A 23,603-nucleotide genomic window follows, 5' to 3' on the forward strand; every position below is an offset into this window, starting at 1 on the left:
ATGCCTACATGAACACTGCTACTGATACACATTAGTTGCATAGAAAGCTTGGTTAAATCTTCAGTAAAATGAATGACATGCCCATGCATATATATTGCTGTATTTATGCTTGCTTATAGGTAAGATGTCTAGCTGGATGTAATTTAATTTTAGGGGAAGTCATTCATATCATGCAGTTTCTATTTCAAATAATTCAATGGGAAGTTGGTACTTAAAATGGGAATATATTTTGGCTGAAAGCCCTAACAAGAAAACATGCTGAAGAAACATGCATTGCTTATTCAAACCTAGGTGGCATGTAGTTCTTATTTATCTTTCATATTCCCAGCTACATTCCCTAGACCTGATTAAAAGAAAGCAGAATATCCCAACACTTCTCATGTTATAAACAGGTCATTACTTTTGATCTTTTCCTATTTAATACAATATTGTTGCATACTTTTTACATGCAATGTGGTTTTTGTTGAATACTTGTCTAGGTGCTCTAAGAAGAAATACAATTAATTATTTTTAACAATTCAGTTTTCATTCCGGATGTGATTTTTGTGGGGACAGTATTGGAAAGAAAAATGCTTGGGATGCAGTTTTTTTTTCCCCCAAAGTGACTTATACCTATTGGGTACCTCATACCTACATCAGATATATTGTAGCATGCTGGGGTACAGGGTCTATAAAACAAGAGCATGATGCCTGGAAATACTAGAACAGGTGCTCCAGGATTGCATGCTGTGTTCTTCAATGGTGTGCCACAGCTGCTGATCATCCAAGATTTTGAGGTGGCTACTCTGTAGAGTTAGGTGGGTGGGTATCCCGGGGACATGGTGCTGCCCAGTGAGGGGTGAGCACAGTTGCAGGTTTGTGTGGCAACCTTGCTCCTGACAAGGGAAGGACCCATTTGGATCAACTGCATGCAGCACCAGAGAGATCCAGGGAGACCAATTTCACCTCTGAAGCATCAAGATGCCATGTTTCTTAAGCAATTGTTCAGTTTTCTTGTTAAATGCATTCTGTGGGTAATGAGAAATTCTAAAAAAGTTTCTTTTTCATGTAATTATGGCTCTTGTACAAGTGTTATCCTACAACTGATTCAAGTCTCAGAAGTACAGAAAATGTCCTTTCTTAGAGTATTTTATCACAGCAATTTTAGCATTAATTGAGCAGTTTATAGTGAAAAACTGTCTTTAACCTTGAGTAGAAGATGCACAACGACATTTTTCAAATCTGTTTGTATCATTTAGGTGTCTTGGTCTCAGCACATAAAGAGTACAATTTGGGGCGCTGAAAGCCTTTAGAAAATCAAAATCCCAGGTAAGATTGTCTAGTCGTCTCATACAGATGTGACCACTTGAGAAATATATAGAAATTGAGAAATATTCAACTAGTAGCATTGCTGAAAACTGGACTTTTGAAGATCTGTAGTTCATGAGGAAAGACTGAAAAACTGAGGCCATTACAGAGTAACAGCTGTTTTGGTCATCCCTCTAGAATATCAGCTCTTGCCCCCTTTAAATTCTCAGCCAGATTCATCTTGACAATATGACACAGGGGCAGTCATCTAAACAGAAATTTCCCTCTGCCACTCTTGATACTGTCCCTGTTGCTCACCAAGGATGGCGGAGCTGAAATGGACACAGTTTAAACTGGTGTCCCATGCTGAAACACTTGCCTTCAGGAAGGCAGGGACCACATTCAATTCACGTTCGAGACCGCTCACAGCATACCCCACAAGTTGTTCTATATTCACAATACATATGTAACTGTTAACCAGTGAAGTAAGCAAGTCGGCCCTTCGCATGGGGTCCTTGGCCCATCTGGGGCATTTGGGAGGACAAAGAGTTTACCTGTGATTATGCTCTAGTGAAGTTTCCTCAACCTTCTATTAATCCGAGGCTCCGCTAGTGTTTCTTATCCCCAGGATCATTCTGCACAGTGTTGCTATAAGAGTTCTCATGCATAGCTACATAAAAATTAGCCAAAACTTTTAATGTTAATTCATTACTTTAATTTCCTCCATTTGCCTTGCTTCCTTGCCTTCAAAGGAGCGAATGTGTGAAGATTCAATTACAGCAAATATATCTGCACATGGAACAGATGTATGTTTGCAACACTTCCGTGGACTGATGTTGGACCATGAACCTCAAATTCAAAACCGGTGCAGCAAAAACCCAGGGTATGGGGAAAACACCTGGTAGCAACTGTGACTGCTGTGCTCAAGGAAAGGACATTACAGGGTCTGCCAGCCACACTCTAGCACAATTTGTTCTTTAGTGTCCCTTGATCTGATGTGGCGTTAAGCACCATTTGAAGGGGAACAACCACGTAGCTGCAGTGCTGGAGGTGACTGTGGCAGCAGGGAATCCAACAGCCATCACCTCTCAGCCACAACAGGTTGTCCTATGGTTTGGTGTGTTTGCAAAGCTTTAGGCAAGGGACAGTCGGCCTAAACATGTGCTTTCCAGTAGTCTCCCTTTCCCAGCGTCCCTTCCCAGTTATGCTCACATGTCCACTGACAGAAGGGAAAGACATTTCTATGGAAGAACTTTTCTTAAAATGGGCATCCACCTAATTTCCTGTGTCCTTTTCAACCTATTTCTAGTGCACCATGGCAACTGAATCCTCCAGGGCTAACCAAACCACTGCCAAGATAAGCCAGTTAGCCTTGCACTCTCTTGGGATGGAGGATTTCCAAAATGCTCAGTGTCGGCCTTGTTTTGATCTTGGGAAAGGCCCTCAGCAAACCTCAACTTCAGGACTCTTACAAATACCAACTCTAGGGCAGATGTCCGAAGCTAAGTTTTTCTCAACAGCCAAATATGGAGCCTTAAGCCAGTAACAGCTCATCAGTAGATACACTTGGCGTGAAACCCTTTCTTTCCAAATGAAGAAAGACCCTTCTGAAAGCAAGCAAAATTACATAGCACTGTATAGTTCGCATGTACAGTTTTGTTTCCTACTGGCACTTACGCTGTTTAACATCCCTGTTAGCTCTGTACTTTGCAAAAGCTGCATCTACAGAGCTAAGTTAATCACCCGCAACACCTGGTGTAAAATATGAGCTTGGCTTTAAGCCCCCAATGCAACATTTGCCTGAAGATAACTCCTATTCTAAATCCCTTTTTTAATTGTATGCTCTGGTCTGTGTTGGGTGTAATAATAAAAAGTCACATAAATGCTTCTTCATTGATTTTTTTTTTGGTTAAATATAAATGTACCCTCACTGGACCCTTTCCAAAAGTGTCATTTTAAGATTTGTAGCAGTTAAGAAACCTGATGTTATACTGCAGATGCAGGGTAGGCAGAAGTGCCAGAGTCTCATAGCCATTGTCTGGGGCTTTCAGAGTAGCTTGAGGCAGGTAGAGGTATACTCTCCTGCCACTGCGTTTCAAGGAGAGGAGGGCTGGACCAGCTTAAGTACTTAGACCTGAGTATAACTCTTATAGCAAGGCAAGGGCACCTATGCCTTTTCCATGGAGGCAACTTCAGAAGATTTCAGCCTGGTGTTTACTGCCCAAAGATTCCTTTAAAAATCCCAACCAGAGTTAGGAAAATGAAAAACTAATGAAGGAAAACCTAAACCTCTTTTTTCTCTCTTCCTCCCCCGCCCCTGGGTAAGAAAATGAATTTGTGACCAACATACAATTCTTCCATAGTTTAGGGTTAATTCAGCAGCAAACAATGAATCTTATAGTTTTACACCACCTCCTTTTAAATGATTCTTCTAAGATCAGAAAACCTTAACTGCAGTTTTCACCGCAATCCACAGAAAAGGCCATTTAAATCTAACATTTGGTAAAATTAAACACTGTAACAGCATAAAAATTTTCAAACCCATAGTTACCAGAGGCATTTTAAAAATAACTCACACTAATAAAGCTTTTAAAACAGGGCATAAAATACACACTTGAATGCTGGAAGGTCTGGTCTCCAGTCAGCACCCTTGGGATTTACATGGGTAGCTTCCATGACGGGCAGTATGAATTATGTATGGACATTTTTCATCCATCAGTATAAGAGAAAACCTGTGCATCTCTTCAGGCTCCAAAATGTCGAGCACATGCTAACAGCTTTTTGTCCTAAATACTAAAGGAAATTAAATTAAGCTAGCCTATAGTCTCTGAAATCTTTCTGAGCTGGCAAGTAATCCATCAAAAAAATAGTTACTATAATACTGCTTTTAGATCATAGTACATTCTGATGCCAGCGACAATTAATTATGAATAGTACACAAGCATTAAAATGTAAGAACTTATATGTTACCTTTGACTTTGTTACAGCCAATGAGAGAAAATAAATATTCAGTGTACTTTCTGTTGCCTCCGTGACAAACTTTCTGTTTCTGTCTCTCCATGGGAAAGCTTATATGTGACTGCAGTGCTGATGCTACCGGCAGTCTGACACAGAGTCCTCTCTGTGTGTGTGTGTCTGGTACATTTCTTTGGCCAATTAATCTGGCTCTGAAATACTTGATCTCTTGCACCTGTTACCCACAAATAAATATGCTAGACAGCATTGTTTATGCCATTTCTCCCCCTTTTCTTTTTTATCTCTGTACTTTTTCCTCTGAAACTTGGACAATGAAGAGGAAGAACACTTTGATCCTCTTTGGCATGTGCTCATTAGAAATGATGTAAGCATGTTAATTGCCTTTAACTTGTAGGTCGGAACACAAATCTCCTATGCAGGTAGAGGATTAGCTACCTGTCCCTTTGTTGGGGGAGTACTGCCTGGTATAGAGACTCATAAGCTTTTTGTGGCAAATAAAACATGAGACTTCTAAAATGTCATTTTTGTACTTTTACTGCTTGATGCCAGTAGGGAGTCTGTATTGCAACATTCAGTGTTAATTTTACACGTTCCTAAGTCTTGCATTTCCCCGTAACCTCAATGCCAAACAATCCAGGAGAGTATTGCAATTGCTTTTTGTTATCATTTTCATGCAACAGGCAGAGACAATCAATATTAGGCCATAGGCAACAAATCTAGTTACAGATTAAAAAAAAAAAAAATTGGAGGAAAGATGCAGTGACAAGAAAGCAGCACCGATTGAGCATGCTTCTACTGCGGCACAGACAGAAAGGTAGTGGACGTACTGTAGAAGCTGGCCATTACGTAGTTTTGGCAGCGATCACCAGTAAATTCATTTGGGCACCTGAGAGGAAAAACAAACAAAAAAAATGGTAGAGAAAAAACAGAGAAAAGAGAAGAGGTGAATATATGCTAAGAAAGAAGCTCCTTCAGTGTGAACTGATATGACTTGGTGAGTTCACTTTCAGAAACTGAATCTCGGTTTAGTGTGTCAAAATGGTTCAAGATGTTGAGAGCAACTCATTTGCTCTGTGGAAATGAAAAGACATCCCCCCCGCCCCTCCGAAAAACCAGCCAAAACCAAACCAATCCAGATCAAAGTGTGTTTCGAGATGTGAGAGAGAAATTCACCATTCCAAATTCCCAAATTGCTTTTAGGATGCACTTTCCACAAGGCAGCGAGGACACAAGATCTGTACATCACTCATCTCCGTGAGTTTGCTCTTTTAGGGTTGCACTTTACAGCAGTCTCCCAAACAAGAAAGCTGCCAGTGTGTGCAATACAAATGCATCTGAAAATGGATGGAAAGATCAAAAATCACACAAATGAGAAACATTTTGGAGGTCAATAATGCCATGGCATACAGATTTTACTTTAGAGAATCAGGTCATAAATTAGTGCGTAAAGAGGCCGGTTCCAGCTGAACTGTGAAAACACCAAGTACTATTGATTTTGTTGCTGTAGTTGGGGAAGAAAGCAAAGTTCAGATTATTTTAACATACTTTCTTGGTTTTGGATTTTCATGGGCAGAGTTTCAGTACATCTTGCTCCAGTGAATCCAGGTTGGCACCTAAAGGGCAAAAACGTGATAAGCAATAGTACACCAAAACCACTGCACTAACAGACTGACATCTGCTGGCCTATGGAGATGGGAGTGCAATAAGTGACCTCCTGGTTAGGTGTTAGTGAAAAATCATCAGAAAACGGGCAAGAAAGTGTAACCTTTCCAGAAGATAACACTTCGCAAAATGGACAGCAAAAATCCACCAGAGAAAAAAATCTAGGAAGTCTTTTTGTTTGTCTGTTTTGAAAAAGAAGGAAGAATCAGGGCTAGCAAAAATGTGTATCAGTTCATTGCTTATTCCACCTCATGAAGGGATCAAATTGAGGTTTTTTTTAAAATTTGCAAAGCAGTGTATAACAGCAGTTTACACTGTTGCTTTCACCGGTCTGTGAAAATACCACAATTTCCCTATTACTGTAATGGCATGTTGTGTCTTCCAGTAATTTCTTTTGAAAGCGAATAGTTAAAACAGCAACCACATAAAAGCCAAAAAAATTCCAAAAGGTAAGAAGACGAACTCAAACCCAAAGGCAGGAAGTATATTTAACATGGCTGACAAATGGAAAAATAGTCAGTCCAGTTAATAAGATGAGAGGGCAGAGGTGCTCTCAAAATTTGAAGCCCCACAGATGTTCACCCTTTCAGTTCATAACCTCTTCTGCAGAAAACTTCAGTGCATCTTGCCCCTTGGTCATAGTGAAGGAATTTATCTTCTGTGCTTTGCCTGCTTTTTCTTCTTCTGCTGGCTGTGAATTCTTCCTTCACCTGTGGTCTCCATTTTGGGGCACAGCTTGGGAGTTTGCTCCCAAAATACCACTGTAGCAGTGCAGGCTCTTGTGCTTCAGATGTAAGTGTGAATGACTGTCCACCATGCTAAACATCTATAGATTTCAATCTTTCCTCCTTCTTCTTCTATCCACTCTTACTCAGCGTGTAATCTGAAATAACCTGTTATCTGCTTCCTTGAATACATCTCGCTTGTGTTGCCAGTCTTTCTGATGCTCTCCGTGAGTTTGCCATGGTGCAAGAATCTCCCATTCTTCCTCTCCTGCTGCTGATCTGGTGCTAGCCTCCTTTTTCAAACTGCTTCATCATTTATTTACCAGGGGTCGAAAAGCCTTCTTATTTGCAAATGCAAGTTCTTCAGAACAATCCTCCACCTCTTCTATCCATCCGAGTTTCACGTGCATTGAAAGCTGTCCTGATTTTTCAAATTCCACTCTTCCACAATTGCCTCTAGTTCTAAGGGTCAGGGACGCTGCCCCTATACAAGTGGAATTTCCAGAAAAGCACTTTGGGAGAGGATCGGTGTCAGGAATAAACACTAGTATCTTGTTCAAATAAACCATGCAGGAATGTTTTTGTGTAATAAAGGTATATTTTGAGGATCTGCAGATGATTCGTTGGAGCTGATTTACTGTAATGATGTATTTGTTTATTAAGAAAGGGAGTTTATGGTCTTCAGAGCCAAGGTCACGTCTTTGGTAAGTACCCAGTATGGAGATATCCCAGTCTCCACAGATATAATCAGTTGAGAAAAACGCAACAAGGATAACTCTGTCATGAAAAAATGATATTGTTGGGCATGATAGAAGACTTTTTCCATCTTTGACAGAAGGCAAAATGCCTTTGACAGAAGGCATTTTGATCTGTGTTATTGAATGAGAGTAAAAATGTTTTACCTCCATGATTTCAGTTTTATTTTGCACTATGGTGGTCTTGTTAAATACCTGTCTCTGGAAAGCTGGCATTCACATCTGCATTGGCATTCACTTCATAGGGACCTCTACATCTTGTTTGTCAGGCTCAACCCTACACAACCCCATGAACATGCTGCGGATTAAAGCCTCAGGCTTTGCTCCTGCCACTGCCTGGTGGTGGTTGCTTGCTCCATCTGCGCTTGTTTTCAGATGCTGGTGCAGCTGCGGAGGTGATGAAAACAACTCAAGCACTGGTGTAGACAACACTGAAATCGCTTCCAGACCGAGCAGGATTGAGACGGTGCTGAAAACAGTTCAGGTGTGTTTATCCTTGCTCTGAAACCATTGTCAGCAAACTACTGCAGCACCTGCCGCTGAGAACGGGTCCAGGGTGGGCTAGCCGAGATGAGAGCTGAGACGAGCCTGTCCGCTTATGATTATGTGTGAATGCTGATGACATTTCATTGCTCAGATATGCAGTGCAGCACCGTTTCCAGTGCTGTTTGTCAGGTTGTTTACTGCAGACTGTGTGTTTACAAACAGCTTGCAATGGTGGTGTTTTCAAAACACCTTGTCCTACTGAAAGTCTCCAGATCTTATTTCTTGTTGTGTCTTTATTTTCTAGTTCATTACCCATGTACCATTTTCTTTTATGACAGTAGCAGAAGTTGGAGTCAAGCAACTCAGGGCACCAGAGCTGTCTTATGCAAGTACACATTTGTGTTGTGAGAGCCTTATAATTTCCTTTCTGCCTACAAAAACAACTACTCAGACTATTTACTTATTGTATTAACTGGATGAAACCAAAATACTAAACCACATATACTAAGATAATTGTTTTTTTTCTTTATAGACAGTAGTTGCAAAGAGCAGTATTTGAACGCATTCAGAAGGCACTTCTCAGAACATCAAAAGCATATCATTGGTGGGTTTTGGCAGGAGAGGAATGGCTGAATGGATCAGGACCTCACATGTCCATTTTATCCATTGCCTATAAGCAAATGCATTGTGGGAGAATGGTTTTTTTTTCATGGGAAGTACGGTACAGTTCCATATTTAGTAGTCCATTTCATAGTCTGTCAGAACTAGTACTTCTGTCCTGCCTGTTGAATAAATATCTCTGGAACTTTTGCTAGCATCATGGAAACAAATTTTCTCTTTTTGCTGTTTTCAAGAACCTTCTGTCAATTTCTATTCCACCAAGGCCTTCATATGAAGACAGATATAGAAACTGGCTATATTATTAAAAAGTACATAATTCTTTCTTTTGCTGTTAAAAGAAGCACCATCCTTCTGCTAGAAAGAAGCATTATTTTCATCCAGTGATATTCGGACGTAAATTCATTTCTTCAGTAACAGCAAAAGCACTAGAAAAGATGATCTGTGAGTCAGGAATCAGTTAGTCAGACCTGCAAGGCATTCATGGTAGGATACTTCAAAAGAACACTCTAAAAGCGTAACAGATATTATATTGATTTTTCTTCAAGTAAGAAGCAAATGCTGGGAATTTGGGTCTTAATTTTGTATTTATTGAAGAACCTATCTGATTTTTTGTCTTCAGTGAACTTGGAGACACATTTCCAACTAAACAGAAATTACGTAGGAAATTCAGTTTCATAGGAAGCCAGTAACATCCAGGCTTCCAAAGCCTATGATGTTTACAAAATGTGACTCATGTTCCTATGAAAATTCTGAAAATTTTATACGCTAGTTTATTTAAGTAGAATCTTAGAATCATTTTGGTTAGAAAAAACCTTCAAGACCATCATGTCCAACTGTGAAAAGTAGTCTCAAAGCTACCTTTTTCATCTTTCATATTTTGAGATTATTTAGTTCAGTCTGGGGCCGTAATTAAAACACGTGTAGGGAACATACATGCGACCATAGATGTAGCCGTACAATGCATTATTAAGTCTTCACACATTTCTTGAATATTTCACATGGTTACCTCTTGAAAGCAGGGAATTTTATTGACGTCCACACCAAGTATCCATGAGAGCAAGATCCTGTCCAATCTGGATTATTATACTATGCATTTTACAAAACACTTTTTTTTTTTTTAAATACATAGCTAGATTTTAACAGGAGATGAATTTAGGAACTCCTTTTTTTTTTTTTTTTTTTTTTTTTTTTTTTTAAATAGAGTAGGGGCTTTACAAACTAGAGATATCACTTGGAAAATTCCATGGTTGTTGTGAATCTGAGTCATGTTTTTTTGGTTAGGGATAAAACCAATTTAGAATGATATGGCTCATGCTTTAGAAATTTTGTTTTTGCTCTCAACAGATGGACCATATGGAAAAATGTGAACTTGCTACTGAGGCAGAAATATGAAGAGCAAGTACCATATTTCAAGCATTCTGTTTCCACAGGCATGTTCTGGGGGAAGATTTATTTTCTCAGAACAATGAAGGCAATGTGTACTGGTTAGATACTTATTTTAATTAACACTGGAATACTAGAATTAAAAGTAGACATCTGTATTTTTAATGAAATAAGAAGAGAACCGTATTTTGTCTCTTCAGTTTCCCGGTACACCCACTTTCAAGTACTCACACTTCTATTTCTTACATGGCTGTATTGCATCCTGTTTTGCTACACAACATAAAGTTTCAGTTCTTGCAAGTATTGGAGGGCATAGCAACGGGCCCTGCAAAATAGCAGTAGCCCTGACTGTCCTCAGGATAAGAATCCTTTTCCAATGCCTGCTGTAAATGAGATTCACCCTTTCTGATTTTACAGCTCTGATGCTTTTTTCAAATAGGTTTTGGGCCACCCAGAGAGAGCAACATCTGCCAAATTTGGGAATTGCTTTTTCTTTCAACTCCAGCCCCAGAATTAAAGGTTATTTCTTGGAAAAAAATCCCCACTTCATTCAAGTGTCTCCGAGACATTTAATTAAAAAGTAGCCAATCTATAACATCAAAGAACAAATACAGTCAGGTCTCTGAATTAAAAAAAAAAAAGTCCCCATACTAGTGAAAATTGAATACTTCTGAAACTGTCAAGACAATGCTAATTATTAGCAAGTCTGCTAGATGCTCAGCTCTGCTGCCCTGGAGTTTTCTGAGCAGTGTCTGGGTAGGAAGTTGAAACAGGCAGGCAGGCTCTTGTACATGCCCTGGAAAGTCATAGCAAACTGCTCATCTTGTACCGCTGGCTTGTGACAATCATGTAAATTTAACACAAGTCTTTTTTTTTTCTCTCTCTCTCAAAAAAGAATTCAACCCACCAAACCCAGTAACTTTTCCGTATTCACTTTAGCTAAAAATGATTCTAAAATCAAGGAAATATTCATCACTTTCAGCAACAGAGCAATCTGTGAAAAACTAAAGCAAAACCAAGCTCATAAAGTACAGGTAACATCCTTCTACAAAAAAAAAAGAAAACTCACAAGTAAAACAGAACATTGTGGGGTTTGGTGTTTGTGGTTTGTTTGGGGTTTTTTAATTAACAACGGAGACAAACAGTATGCGCCTTCCTGGCATAATGAAAGTGTCATAGACCTTCACCTACCTCACCCACCAGGGTCATCTTTACAGTTAATGTCATTTGATTTTTAGTCCTAGAAGACCGCAAATTTATGCAGCTACAGCAGATGACAGTCTTTACTGACCGCTGTCTCTCGTCTGTCTGAAAACCAGCAATATTCTCACAAAATTGTCCCCTTTCTGCTCAGTCCTGCTAGGTCCCAAGGATGTTTTCCAAGGTTTAAATGCTGAGTTCCCTCTGAAGCCAGAGATAGGCAGTAACTTACTATGACCAGTTCAGCTCCAGAGGTAAATGCTACGTGATGTGCTACCAGGCAGGAGGAGAACTGCAGTGCTGTAGCTCTTCATGGATGTTTTCCAACATGATGGACTATTGCAACAGCCCGATACACCACAGGCCAGGACTTGAGAAAGGTGCACAAGCGCACCCTTAAAACTAAACTCATGCTTACATAACTTCCTGAATCAAGATGCACACATGAAACAGTAATCTCCACCAATTACTATGACGTTCATTGTTTTTTATGCAATTAAACACAACAGCAAAAACTCCAGTTGTGAATCTGGTCTCATCAGAAAGTGTTCATTTACTACAGTAGACAATAAAAATAACCAGTTTGTCCTTTATGGTACATATCCGATGCAGTTATCCACACACCTTTTTTGCTATTTGCAGTGCATTGAGTTTACAGTACCTGTTTTGTTATTTCTAATATAAGGCTCAAGTTGTGTTACTTCATGTCATGTAAACATCAGTGGGGCTTGCTGTCCTGTTATCACATGGGAAGATTTCCCGGTTAGCCTCTGCTGTGCCTTATATATGGAACACAGAGGTAATTTCTGGTAGGTTATTTTCACATCCACATACTTAAAAATGAAGAAGTATCTAATGCCGCAAGTACAGGAGAAGAAATTGTTCAAGTGCTCCTTTAAAGAAAAAGCATTTCTGGAACCTGGTGGCTCCATTAAAGTAAGCAAATATGATTTCTTACCTGCACAGGTATCTTGGGGGGTTTGGGAGGTCTTTAACCATGTAACACTCTCCCCCATTTACACAGAAGGCTTTCTGCTTTATGTCACATTTCGTGAGATGACTTGTCCCGGTTGTAGACGTGGAAGTGGCTGGAAAAGATAAATGTGAAAATAGGGATCAGAATGGCTTAGGTTTTTCTTCCTGATTGGGAAGTGTACTTGTATGTGAGGGAAGAAGTAAGGCCAGGGAGGATCTGGCAAATCCTCTGACCTCTCTATTTGCTGCTACCACAGGCACTAATTGCCCGACCCTGCATTTTTGTTAAACTTTTTTGTTACTAAGTCCGGTATGTACCTGCTAGGCTGCAGCTACAGACCCAAACTACAATCTCTGGTTGCCCCCTAGTTTGGATAAGTTTTGGTCTAAATTCTGTCAAAATAGGGTACGCATGCTTGAACCCCGGGCACCAGTCAGTACCCAGCTCAGGAACCATGCCACTGATGGGCCGTGTGAACTCTGGCAAGTCATTCAGGTTCATTTAACTTGATTTTCTCTGCCTAAAACTGAATTGTTTAGTTGTAGGGCACTCTTTGCCACTCACAGAGAGCAGCTCAACTTATCTCCACAATGGGTGTGATAAACAGTCCCTCTGATGGTGTCTGTCTCCCTACATTGACTGCAGAGCAAGCTTAATAAACTCTTGAGAATATGCCCCTAATTTTTAAATGGCTAAAACTAAAGAGACTACCTGTAACCTGTAAAAAGTGGGGAAGATTCCTGCATGATTTTTCTTTAGCCATCTCTAGACATACAGAAGTAAGAAATTTTGTTACAGTGCTGAACAAATCCCAATATTTTTGTTTCTGAAAGATAGCTTCTACCCTGAGGTGGAACAATGCTTTTATCTACTGACTGATTCCACTGGAGTTGACTAGAAAGCTGCAAGCACCTACACAGAGGTTGTCTGATAGTCAAAGCCTTTTCTAACATGAAGGCACCCAAGGGGCATGTTTATAGTAGGCGATGCATGACATTCTACCATTTGCTGCACACATTGAATCCAAAGAAAACATGCTTTTAGCAGATCGGCTATCAACAAATACCACTTATACATTCTGAGTTCTTCTTTCTGAGAGTAAGGATGAAGTGGTCTCTGTCACATTTGATTTTGATGTGTTTCCCATCATCTTCCAAGTAAAACATGCATTTTTAGCACTGAGCACTTGGGCAAATGGGCTACCTTGGCTGGCACCATTTTCAGAGTGGCTTTAGCTATCTTGTTTCCATGAGACGTGAGATAGTGACTGGGATATTTAAGACCCTCTTTTATTCCATCAAAATCCCATCTGCCTGTACAGCTAATGTCTCTCATATCCCTTCCTTCCTTTGCCATTAATCACCAGCATGCCAGCTTCTTTCTCTTTCTTCCATGATGCCTTGCTTTCATGGGGTGCCCTCCTCTGATGGGCCAGGAAAAGCCCTCTTGTGACCTCTTCTAAAACTCAAGTTCCCTCCTGCTTCTCACTGTTGCACCCACCCATTGTGTCACATCTCCCCAGATCCTGATCTTGACTGGGGCCTCTAAGTGCTAATGAAATGCAAACATGGAGTACTAATTCCTCGTAATAACACATTCCTTTCTCCTGGCCCCTCAAAGCATGATTTAAAACCTCTCAGACCAGGATAAATTTATGCCTTGTCTAGAGGCAGGAAAAGGGGTCATGTTTTAAGAGTAGTCTGACACTCTTTCAGCTAGCACCGGTTCAAACAGGACTTTGCACCCAATGTTGACAAAAGGCTGGCCAACAGATTGCCATCAGCTCAGCGGTGAAGGGTCATCTATGCTTGATGTCAGTGGGTTGACCACCATCCTTGATGTGAATCTTAGGATGGGGAGATTTGCTGCGTGGAAGAGCCTTTCCTTCTTCACTGGCTTGAAAGGAGCCTGGATTATTAGCCCAAAGGAGATGCCTGACATGACAGGCTATGGCATACCAAGACATAAGATGTGACGAACGTGGGTGAGTGAATCCCATCCATACAGTGATGCACATTTTGAAGCCTTTGTGAGTCTTAACAGGTAAACTCACTATTAAGCGTATTCCTGCTGACAGCCTATCCACCATTGTGTTCTTTTACTTTATTAAAAGACTTCATCCTGCAAGTGAGACAAGCACTCTGAGGATGTCCTCAAGCTCAGAAAGCTAATGCATTAATTTGGAAGGGAAAAAAAGGAATATTGTCTGCAGCGTTTCTGACAAAACCCCCATTTTGCTACCCTGCTGGCTAATGGAATGTTTTAAATTGAATTATGAAGGTAGATATCGTAGCAAGTGGGCTTGTAGCTATCTATAATTGTTTTCATTGTCTCATTTCATCGTCTTGCTTACTGCTTTTTCTTTAAGCAGCAGCTCAATCAAAAGCAGATCACCATGGAGTTTCAAAGTAACAGTTATTTCCCAGCTGATGTAAGTGAGCTTTGGATAGCAGCAATTGCTCTGAACTGATGACTAGAGATGGGAATAATCTGCAGCTCTCAGAGAAATCTCATGATATAAGGGCTTTACACTTGTGAGGAGTGCCTCTACCCACGTTTTTGGCATTGCATGTTCAAAACTGTTTTATAAATCTTGCATGAGAATTTTCTCTGCATTACTGATCCACTGGCACCGTAGTCCCAATCTGCCTGAGCTTTGTAACTCCGTAGGGTGAGGGGAGGAAAAAAGTCTCCAGTGAGATAATTCTGGTATTAGTTTTTCTTTGCAAAGGATGCATAGTTTTTATGGCATATGGCCAGTATTCAATGCATGCACTGTAAGTCTATTTTGCAAATTAAATACAAGAAACACTAACTATGGTTTTGGGTTTCACTTAAAGCCACATAACGGAAGAAATGTGGTGTTTGAGAGCAGGTGTTCGTCAGACCCCGTTTCACACAGCCTGTAACTAGCCCCAAAACACTGCCTCTCCATACATTTCTAGCAGACATGGGTTTGGAGGATGTATAGTGGGAATGACCAGTAGTGGTGAGGTAAAGCTTAGCTGTAGACCATGTATCTGTGCGTTGCTCTTTATTCACCTAGTCAAAATTTGTACTTCCTTCCTTTTCTGTAATGTTTTCTTCAGCTATATAAGCACAAGACAGAAAAGCTGGTTTGTTCTAGTCCTATACCAAGCTTACTGAAAGGACTAAATTGCATGCTGTAATGAAATTTGAAAATACTATGCATGAGATAACATCTGAAAACACTGCATAACTGTACCTTTTTTTTTTTAACCTGAATGTAGAAACACCACGCTTAATAAAGCAACTGCAGGCAATATGAACAAAGTCCCTACTAATGCAAATATTCACATGGCACTGAAAAACAGTAAGATCTGCTCCCATCTACAGGAACTGCCTAAAGCTGTTAACAAGAAAAGAAGTAGGAGCTATTGGACCTTTCAAAAACTACTCTGTAAAACATGAATTACTGCTGTAAAACTGCCTTAGGATAATTTAATATCAAGCAGACACAACTTCATGTAATTCTGAGCTTACCTGGGGAATCTCTGACCCTTTTTTGTCCTGAAACAGAAAAATGCATTTTTTTCCTCTCTCTTGCTTTCCAAAAAACCCGTCTGAAGTTCAGTGGCTACAGCAGTGGGACTCCCAGGGCCTGCACAGGTGAGGCAGTCTGTTGAGAGGAGCCCTAAGGGATCTCTGAGTAAAGACTGAGAGGGAAGGGCTTTGCAACCTAAACAGAATAGTATCTGTCCCTCTTTGAATTGAGTTTCTGCAAAGCTGGTGTAAAATCAGAGGACATGCTCAAAGTCATGCAAGGTGACTACTGAGATGCTTATGACTCAGTGGAGACAAAGTCAAGTGGCAGCTGCAGCACAAAGGAAGGTTTGCAATTCTCACTGGAAGGTCACTTATGGGATGTAAATATGTCACCTTATTGGACGGCAGGTGGGGACCTTTATAGTGTCCATTTCTGAGCAAAAAGAGTAAATTACTGGGGGGGAACAGAACACATACTTCTGCTTATCACTGTTGTCTGAGACTAAGGCTTGAGCAAAGCATACTGGCAGCTTGTGCCAGTGGAAGAGGAACTGACCAGCATGGAGTGTGGGAGGGACAGAGGGAGAGAAGGAGGGGGAGAGAGAGTGCACAAAAGCGAGCTTTGGGGTGACGAAATGTGTGCCCCCAGAAGAAAGTCAGCTTTACTGACTCACATTCCCTCACTTGAAGCTCATTCATTTCTTTAAAAGCACAAGCCAATTCCCTCTTGACTTGCTGATGGGCACTTTAAAGATGTCCAGCCCTGATCTGCAGGATAGATTGATTTCCCATGTAACCTTGGCTGTAGCCCTTAATCCCTCTATGTCTCAGTCAAGCCATCTACATTTTCTTCCCACTGAGTACTGAGCCTCTTCAGCTCACTCAGACTGCCCTGATAAGCCTGACTAGCAAAGTACTTGTGACTGCAGAAAACCTTGGCATTTTTGTACTGCACTGAATGAGGAAAACTGCTGGTTCCAGCATAACTGTGGGCAGGAAAAGCTATATGGGTACCTTCAAGGAGGACAGAATCCAAACCCTGAAAGCAATCAAAAACTTGCCCCTTTCTGAACAGACAAGAATTTCCATTTTACCAGGTGTGTAGGAGGACATGTTTCATGCCTTTCATACTCGCTGCTTCCAGAGCTGAAACTGCATCCATGTAGCTCTGAACATACCGAAGGTTTAAAAAAACTACCACCAACAACAAATAAACCTCAGAGAAAAAAATCCCCAATCTCTATAGGAGGCATTTACGGTCTATTTCACGGGGCTGCTCAGAATTTTTCACATTGCTTTGGTGATGTAATATGCTAAACTGGCTGTTCAATCTAGTTATAAAATTTTTTCAGCTTCAGTCTTCACAAATAACATGCATTGTAACAGATTCCTGGGACCTTCACAGGAGATCATTTAAGGAGCCTGATATTTTGCCAGCAGCTGGAATTAAGTGCTTACAAGTTAGCGGAATTACTCGCTGGCCCTAAGACAATGCCTTCTCACTTTGGCACTATCTCTATGAAGATCAGGGCCAGCAAGAAGGAAACAGGAAATCGCTGGGTCTGTGAGATAGAAACTTCAGGAAAGATTGAGAGCACATAAACTCTTGCTGAACCAAGGCAGCGTGTCCCTCTTCCCCCTACGACACGGACTCGGTGGCAGTTTCCCCTCACAAATCCAACCTTAGCAAAGCAAAGGAAAGCAAAAAAAAAAAAAAAAGAAAAAAAAGAAAAAGAAAAACAAAAGACAGACGCTTCAGCTCTCTGCACCGCCCGATCGCTTCCTCCCCGATAGGCCAACAGACTGACCCAGTTGGCAGGCACACAGCTGCGAGACCTGCACAGCATCTGGCTCACCATGGAGGGTCGAGAGGTGATACATGCTAAAGACAGCCTGACCAGGAACAATTTTTGTTTGCTTCATTTAACTTTGGGATAGGAGGAAAGATGGACAGAGACACACACAGATCAGGGGTTGTTAGTGAGGAAATGCAATTACTGCTTGAAAACACTAGAGTTTTCAGAAAAAGGGGACAAGACAGGTTGTCGAAGAGTGCAAGAGTGCACGGAGAGACCCATGAAACTAGGCTTTGAGACAAGGCATACTTTTCCACTGCCACGGAAGATGTCAGCTTTCACTTTAGGGTGATGTGATAAGCGCCTGCAAAAGGTCTGCAAGGGCCTTTAAAAACATTCCCCACCCGGTGAGGGGAGACGTGAACTGCAAAACACAAGGCAGTGACAGGCCAGAGGGTCCCAAGAGGAAAAATGTGTGTGTGTGGTGGGGAGAGCCAGCAAAAAAAAGAAAGGAAAGGGGGTCCATAGATGGAATGAGTGCAGGAAAAACAGGTCTAAGCCAAGGAACACTAAACTGACAGCAAGACAGGGAAGTGCCTTTACTATCGAGAGACTCTTAAACAACCTTGAAAATGCCGGGAATGGGTGGGAGGGTCTGAAAACCTATAGGCCTTAGATTAAAGCAGACAGCAGATAAAGAGCTGAATGTGACTGCCATAATACAGTGAATTTTATCCAATGTGGAATCCTTTGCTGCGCTGGAGAACATCCCACTGTGTGGAAAAGCCTGGGTGGCGAGGACAAGTGGAACAGCCGAGGTTGGCTCTTCCCATGTAATGGTGGCTCTTGGGACACCCTTTGAAACACAGACTAGTATAGAAATATACCTCCGTTTCTGAGTCAAAGATATGGCAAAGGCAACTTCTCTCAGAAAACACAAAGGGTTGCTCACAGGTTGCCAAGTATCTCCTTGATATCTATGATAAGAAAGCTTTACAAGAAAGGACCCCCAATAAGACTGGCAGGTATGGGAGATAAGTAAAGAACAGGAATGCTTATCGAAGACAGCATCCTGCCTAATGCACTGAAGATCAAATTTATCTGTCAGTTTACTTTGATATTTGTATTCCAGCAGAGATTTCCAAGGCCTCAGATTTTTTATTTTTTTAAAGGTGATTTACAATTCAAAACAAGTTTTGAGATACAACCGGTAGAAAAGAAGAAAGATTTATTCTCTCCCTGTTAAAACTTATTGCTTACATTTGAAATGGACCGTTCCCCTTGGAAAAAGGTATAAGAAACTGTTAGAGCTGCTGGGTCTGTTACGCAGGGCCTGCTAGAGGATACAGCCTCCTGGCCTGTTTTGGAGTTGCTCACTGAGACCAAGGAGAAAAATCTTTTCCACACGGGTCCATAGGGAAATTTCCCCTCTGTTATCCACCAGTACATCCATGGGACCTGCTTTTTCTGAAAAACACAGACTTACCACTTCCCTGCTTGGAATTTCTCTCTCTAGAGGAGAGTGGTGGAGAGAGACATTATTAGATGCTTTGCTTGTAGCAAGATCCTTTGGGCTCTGTAAGCAGGGTCCTTCTATGACAAACTGTCAAAGCACTTGAAATTCCTATCAAAGAAAGTGCTTTCTGCAGTAATGGAGCCTTTTCTCATTTCCCTCCCTAATTTCCAGCCTGGAGGTATGAAACTGTCACTCTTTATAGTGCTCTTTGAAAATAAGTGTGGATGAAATGGTACTCAGGGAAAACATACTTATGTCAGTGAAAAGGCAAACATGAATGGCCTGGAAAACATGACTAGTGGGGCAAAACGGAAATATTTCAAATTGCCTAGCCTGAAAGAAGGTTGGTTTTTTTTTTCGAACTGTGGGCTGTAGTCCTGCTGGGACTGACTGCAAGAGGCTTCAAAGGATGGCGTGACGTGTCAGGACCAGCTGCGTTAGCGGGCACCAGCTCAGTGTGTCTGCAGTGGAACCTGCCTGTGATGACTGTCGCCCCTGCCCAGGACCTCTGTGAACCACTGCCGATGGCAGTCGCGAGTGCAGAGGAGCAAGTGCTTGCACCCAGAGTCAGTCCTGCGACCCTGCTCTCCCTCCTCTGCCCTTGCTCCTGCGACTTCTGCCGCCGTCTGCATCAAAAGGTGTGCAGTATGTCACCTTGGGCTCACTGGCAAAGCTCTGCAGCAAAACTTCAGGTGACTACAAAGGGAATGGGATGCTGTCCTTCATTAATACCTGCTATCAACTCGGTTTTGTAAAAATGAACAGTAGTAAATTTGTCGCAATAGGAAGGACTACCTTCCATCTATCAACGGCACTGTTTGTTCTGGCACTTTATCTACCTGATAACCTTATTTTATTCAGCTGTTATTTCTTCACTGAAGTTATATTTTAATGTGCTTATACAGTAACTGCCATTTAATCAGTACCTGTTCTCAAGAAACATCAGAGAGGACTATGCAATAAACATGTCACTGTGCCAGACAGTTTTTAAATGTTTATGAAAAGGTTGGAGGTTTTTTCACTTTAAAAGTAGTACATTAAAACAAGCATAAGGTTATTTTTCTAGCCTTTAAAAAAGTCTGGTAAGAAAAAATACAATCATGTAGAAAAATAAAATGTGTTCATGTTGAGACTAAATGGCACATTTCCTCCAGCAGTTAATTTCTACAGTCTGGTTATAAATCTGTCAAAAATCAGATTTATAATGAAATGCTAACAGATTCCAAGCAATTTCTGTGTTAATGGAGTCACTGTCATAGTCATGTATTTGTGCAGACACAGACCGACTAAAGGGGTGGATCTTGTGCAAGGCATTTGACACTGTCCCGCATGACATCCTTGTCTCTAAATTGGAGAGACACGGATTCGATGGATGGACCACTCAGTGGATAAGGAATTGGCTGGATGGTCGCACTCAAAGAGTTGTGGTCAACAGCTCGATGTTCAAGTGGAGATCAGTGATGAGTGGTGTTCCTCAGGGGTTGGTACTGGGACCGGCACTGTTCAACATGTTTGTCGGCGACGTGGACAGTGTGATCACGTGCACCCTCAGCAAGTTTGCTGACGACACCAAGCTGTGTGGTGTGGTCGACACGCTGGAGGGAAGGGATGCCATCCAGAGGGACCTTGACAGGCTGGAGAAGTGGGCTCGTGCGAACCGCATGAAGTTCAACAAGGCCAAGTACAAGGTCCTGCACATGAGTTGGGGCAATCCTAAGCACGACTATAGGCTGGGCGAGGAATGGATTGACATCAGCCCTGAGGAGAAGGACTTGGGGGTATTGATTGATGAGAAGCTCAACACAAGCCGGCAGTGTGCGCTTGCAGCCCAGAAAGCCAACCGTGTCCTGGGCTGCATCAAAAGAAGTGTGACCAGCAGGTCGAGGGAGGTGATTCTGCCCCTCTACTCTGCTCTGGCGAGACCCCACCTGGAGTACAGCATCCAGCTCTGGGGGCCCCAGTACAAGAGAGACATGGAGCTGTTGGAACAAGTCCAGAGGAGGGCCACAAAGCTGATCAGAGGGATGGAGCACCTCTCCTGTGAGGACAGGCTGAGAGAGTTGGGGTTGTTCAGCCTGGAGAAAAGAAGGCTCTGGGGAGATCTAATTGCAGCTTACCAGTACCTGAAGGGGGCCTACGGGAAAGATGGTGAGGGACTGTTTATGAGGGAGTGTAGTGACAGGACAAGGGGTAATGGGTTTAAGCTGAAGGAGGGTCGATTTAGATGAGATGTTCGGAAGAAATGCTTTACTGTGAGGGTGGTGAGGTACTGGAAAAGGTTGCCCAGAGAGGTTGTGGATGCCCCATCCCTGGAAGTGTTCAAGGCCAGGTTGGATGAGGCTTTGGGCACTGTGCTCTAGTGGAGGGTGTCCCTGCCCGCAGCAGGGGGGGTTGGAACTAGATGATCTTTGAGGTCCCTTCCAAACCAAACCATTCTATGATTCTATGATTCTATGATCTGTACAAAGGAGAAAAAGGTTCAACAATCTGAGCAGAGTGTGTCTCTTTGCAAGAGGCAGTCTCAGAGTGAAGGAGAAGGCGCAGTCCAGGTGAACATCGTACTTTCAACAGAAAGCCGAGATTTTTGTTCAGCTAAGGGAGGAGATGTGGCAACAATGCATGGAGAGTCACATGAGGAAAACTTGTGGCTAAAAGAAAAAGCCTTGCTTACCCATGGCAGCTGCCTTTCTAACGTAAACCATTTTTGCTAAGGTAGTGCTATCCTTGGTCCTTGCTCTTCAGCTCAGAAGGGGCTCTTTGCTGGTATTTATCATTTCTGTCATTGTAAACAGAGCTGGGATGATGTTGTGTAGCAAGATCAAGGAGCACACCAGCCAGAAATGCAACGAGTTCACAGGGCATGTAAAGGGCAAGAAACAGAGGTATGCAGAGATGTGGATACAAGAAAACATCAAGAAACTCTTTATGGTGACAGCCAAGATTTTCTGTAGGTTCTTCCACAAAAGAGAATATTCCAAGTAAAATGAAGATGTGTGGCTTACAGAGAGCCCTTCCAAGCAGGAGGGAACATCTAAAGTGGCCATTTGAACAAATGTTTAATGGAAAGCAGCACCCACTTGCTGCCTGGAGGTGGGAACCTGCATCTATAGGGTGAGTGGGAGGGAAGAGGGACATAAGCTATAAGGGGGCTGGCATGCAATGAGATGAGAAACCATTGGAGGGATGCAGAAGGAAAGCACTGGTGACATTTGAAAAGCCTGGTGGGGTGGAGGTCCTAGGTGTGTGGTTAAGAGCAGAAAGCTGTGCTCTAGTGGCGTCATGCACAAGGAGCCCTCCAGACACAGAGATCCAAGCTGGGCATCCACCAAACCTACACTGTTTTAACCTCTTCATTTCAAAGCACCACATGGGGTGAAAGGATGATCTTCCTCCTATAGACTGGGCCTAACCTTTCAGGTTCATTGCAGAAAACTGCTAGTGCATGTGGTACCCTACCAATGACTTTCCAAGCAGTCATTTGTTCCAAATACTTTTGAGTCCCTTTGTATCAAAATGAAAGCACATTTTCATTAGTACACCTTTTAGAGGGCTTGTTTTTCCATTTTCTTTCAGTCTATGAACTGAATCGTTATCGTTCTCAACTGCTGCATCCCTTTTATGGTGCCATGGGGTGTACCTTCTAGCAAAAAATCTGTGCTAATGAGAAGCTTGAGTGTCAAATGTGTCATTGCCTTCTGCAGGTGATTGAGGAAATTGCCATCCACCACCCCACAGGAGAGACCCCCAAGGATTGACCTTGTTGTATTGCTTGTCTGATAGCATTATGTCCTGGGTTTTGGCCAGTAATTTGACAAAGTCCAAAAGACAACCGAAAGGCTGGAAGAGAATTGTACACCTGCACCCAGTGAAGCTAGGTGTGGTTTCCACAAAAACCAGAATGTGCTTCACATGCCACAGTTATTAGGCTGATGTATCAATCTTTTTCATGCTTGTTCTAGGGTTAGGAACAAAGAGAAATTTCTGAAGGTCTCCAGGACAAGACAGCAATTTGGCACAAACAGGTGAAAGGGGAAGCTTCCAAGTGCTCAGGGCCAGTGTTTTAGGCAAACACTTGACAATTTCAGTGGTGGAGATCTCCTAATGTTATGGAAGATAGAGGCTTAGCATCTATTTTTTATAAAAAGTATCATCTTATAGTATGAGCTAAACCAAGGAGATTGATAGTCTGAGACATTTAAAAACCCTGAGCCAAGCCTTCAAAATCCTGAGATTAGTTTAGAAGAACAGCAGGATATATAAAAAAACCCATTCACTCAGTGTTTTTATTGTTTTGCTGCTTTTCAGCCTTCGAGCCTATCTTGTATTGTAACTCAAAAAGTTAGGCTTTCCCTTTTTTCTTTCATGTGAAAGCTAAAATGTAGCTTGAAGAAAGAAACCAAAGGCTGCAACAATTCTGCCTACCTTGTGTACTTGTAGCACTGCAGCAGCATTTTACCATAGCCTGAGAAACAATGTGATCCACTGTAAAACTGCCTCTAAATACCACTTTCAAAGGATCCTTGGCTGCTGTAGCCAGTGTGAATTGCAAGGAGCAAATTACCAGCCTGGGAGGTGATGAGGGTTTTAGTAATGACCAATTTGTTTTACTCTTAGGAATACTGAGATGAGGTTGAGCCTTTTCACAGGACAAAAGTAGTTGTTGGCTGATTTTCTCCAGGGCTGAGGAGCGTGTGGAGGAAAGCGCTTGGATGC

The 23,603-nt window shown here is 41.9% G+C and overlaps 1 protein-coding gene across 8 annotated transcripts in view; it reads right to left on the bottom strand.

Moving 5' to 3' along the window:
* The window catches only part of NRG1 (neuregulin 1), a 482,035-nt gene that overhangs the window by 16,620 nt on the left and 441,812 nt on the right, over positions 1 to 23,603 (bottom strand). For all 8 annotated transcript variants that reach the window (XM_054810030.1, XM_054810029.1, XM_054810028.1 and 5 more), the window contains 2 exons: positions 12,054 to 12,183; positions 5,091 to 5,149 (listed from right to left, as the gene is read on the bottom strand). In XM_054810030.1, coding sequence (XP_054666005.1) covers positions 5,091 to 5,149; positions 12,054 to 12,183 — 189 coding nt within the window. The remainder of the gene's footprint in view (positions 1 to 5,090; positions 5,150 to 12,053; positions 12,184 to 23,603) is intronic.

This window comes from Grus americana, chromosome Z, assembly GCF_028858705.1.
Source record: "Grus americana isolate bGruAme1 chromosome Z, bGruAme1.mat, whole genome shotgun sequence".
NCBI lineage: Eukaryota > Metazoa > Chordata > Aves > Gruiformes > Gruidae > Grus > Grus americana.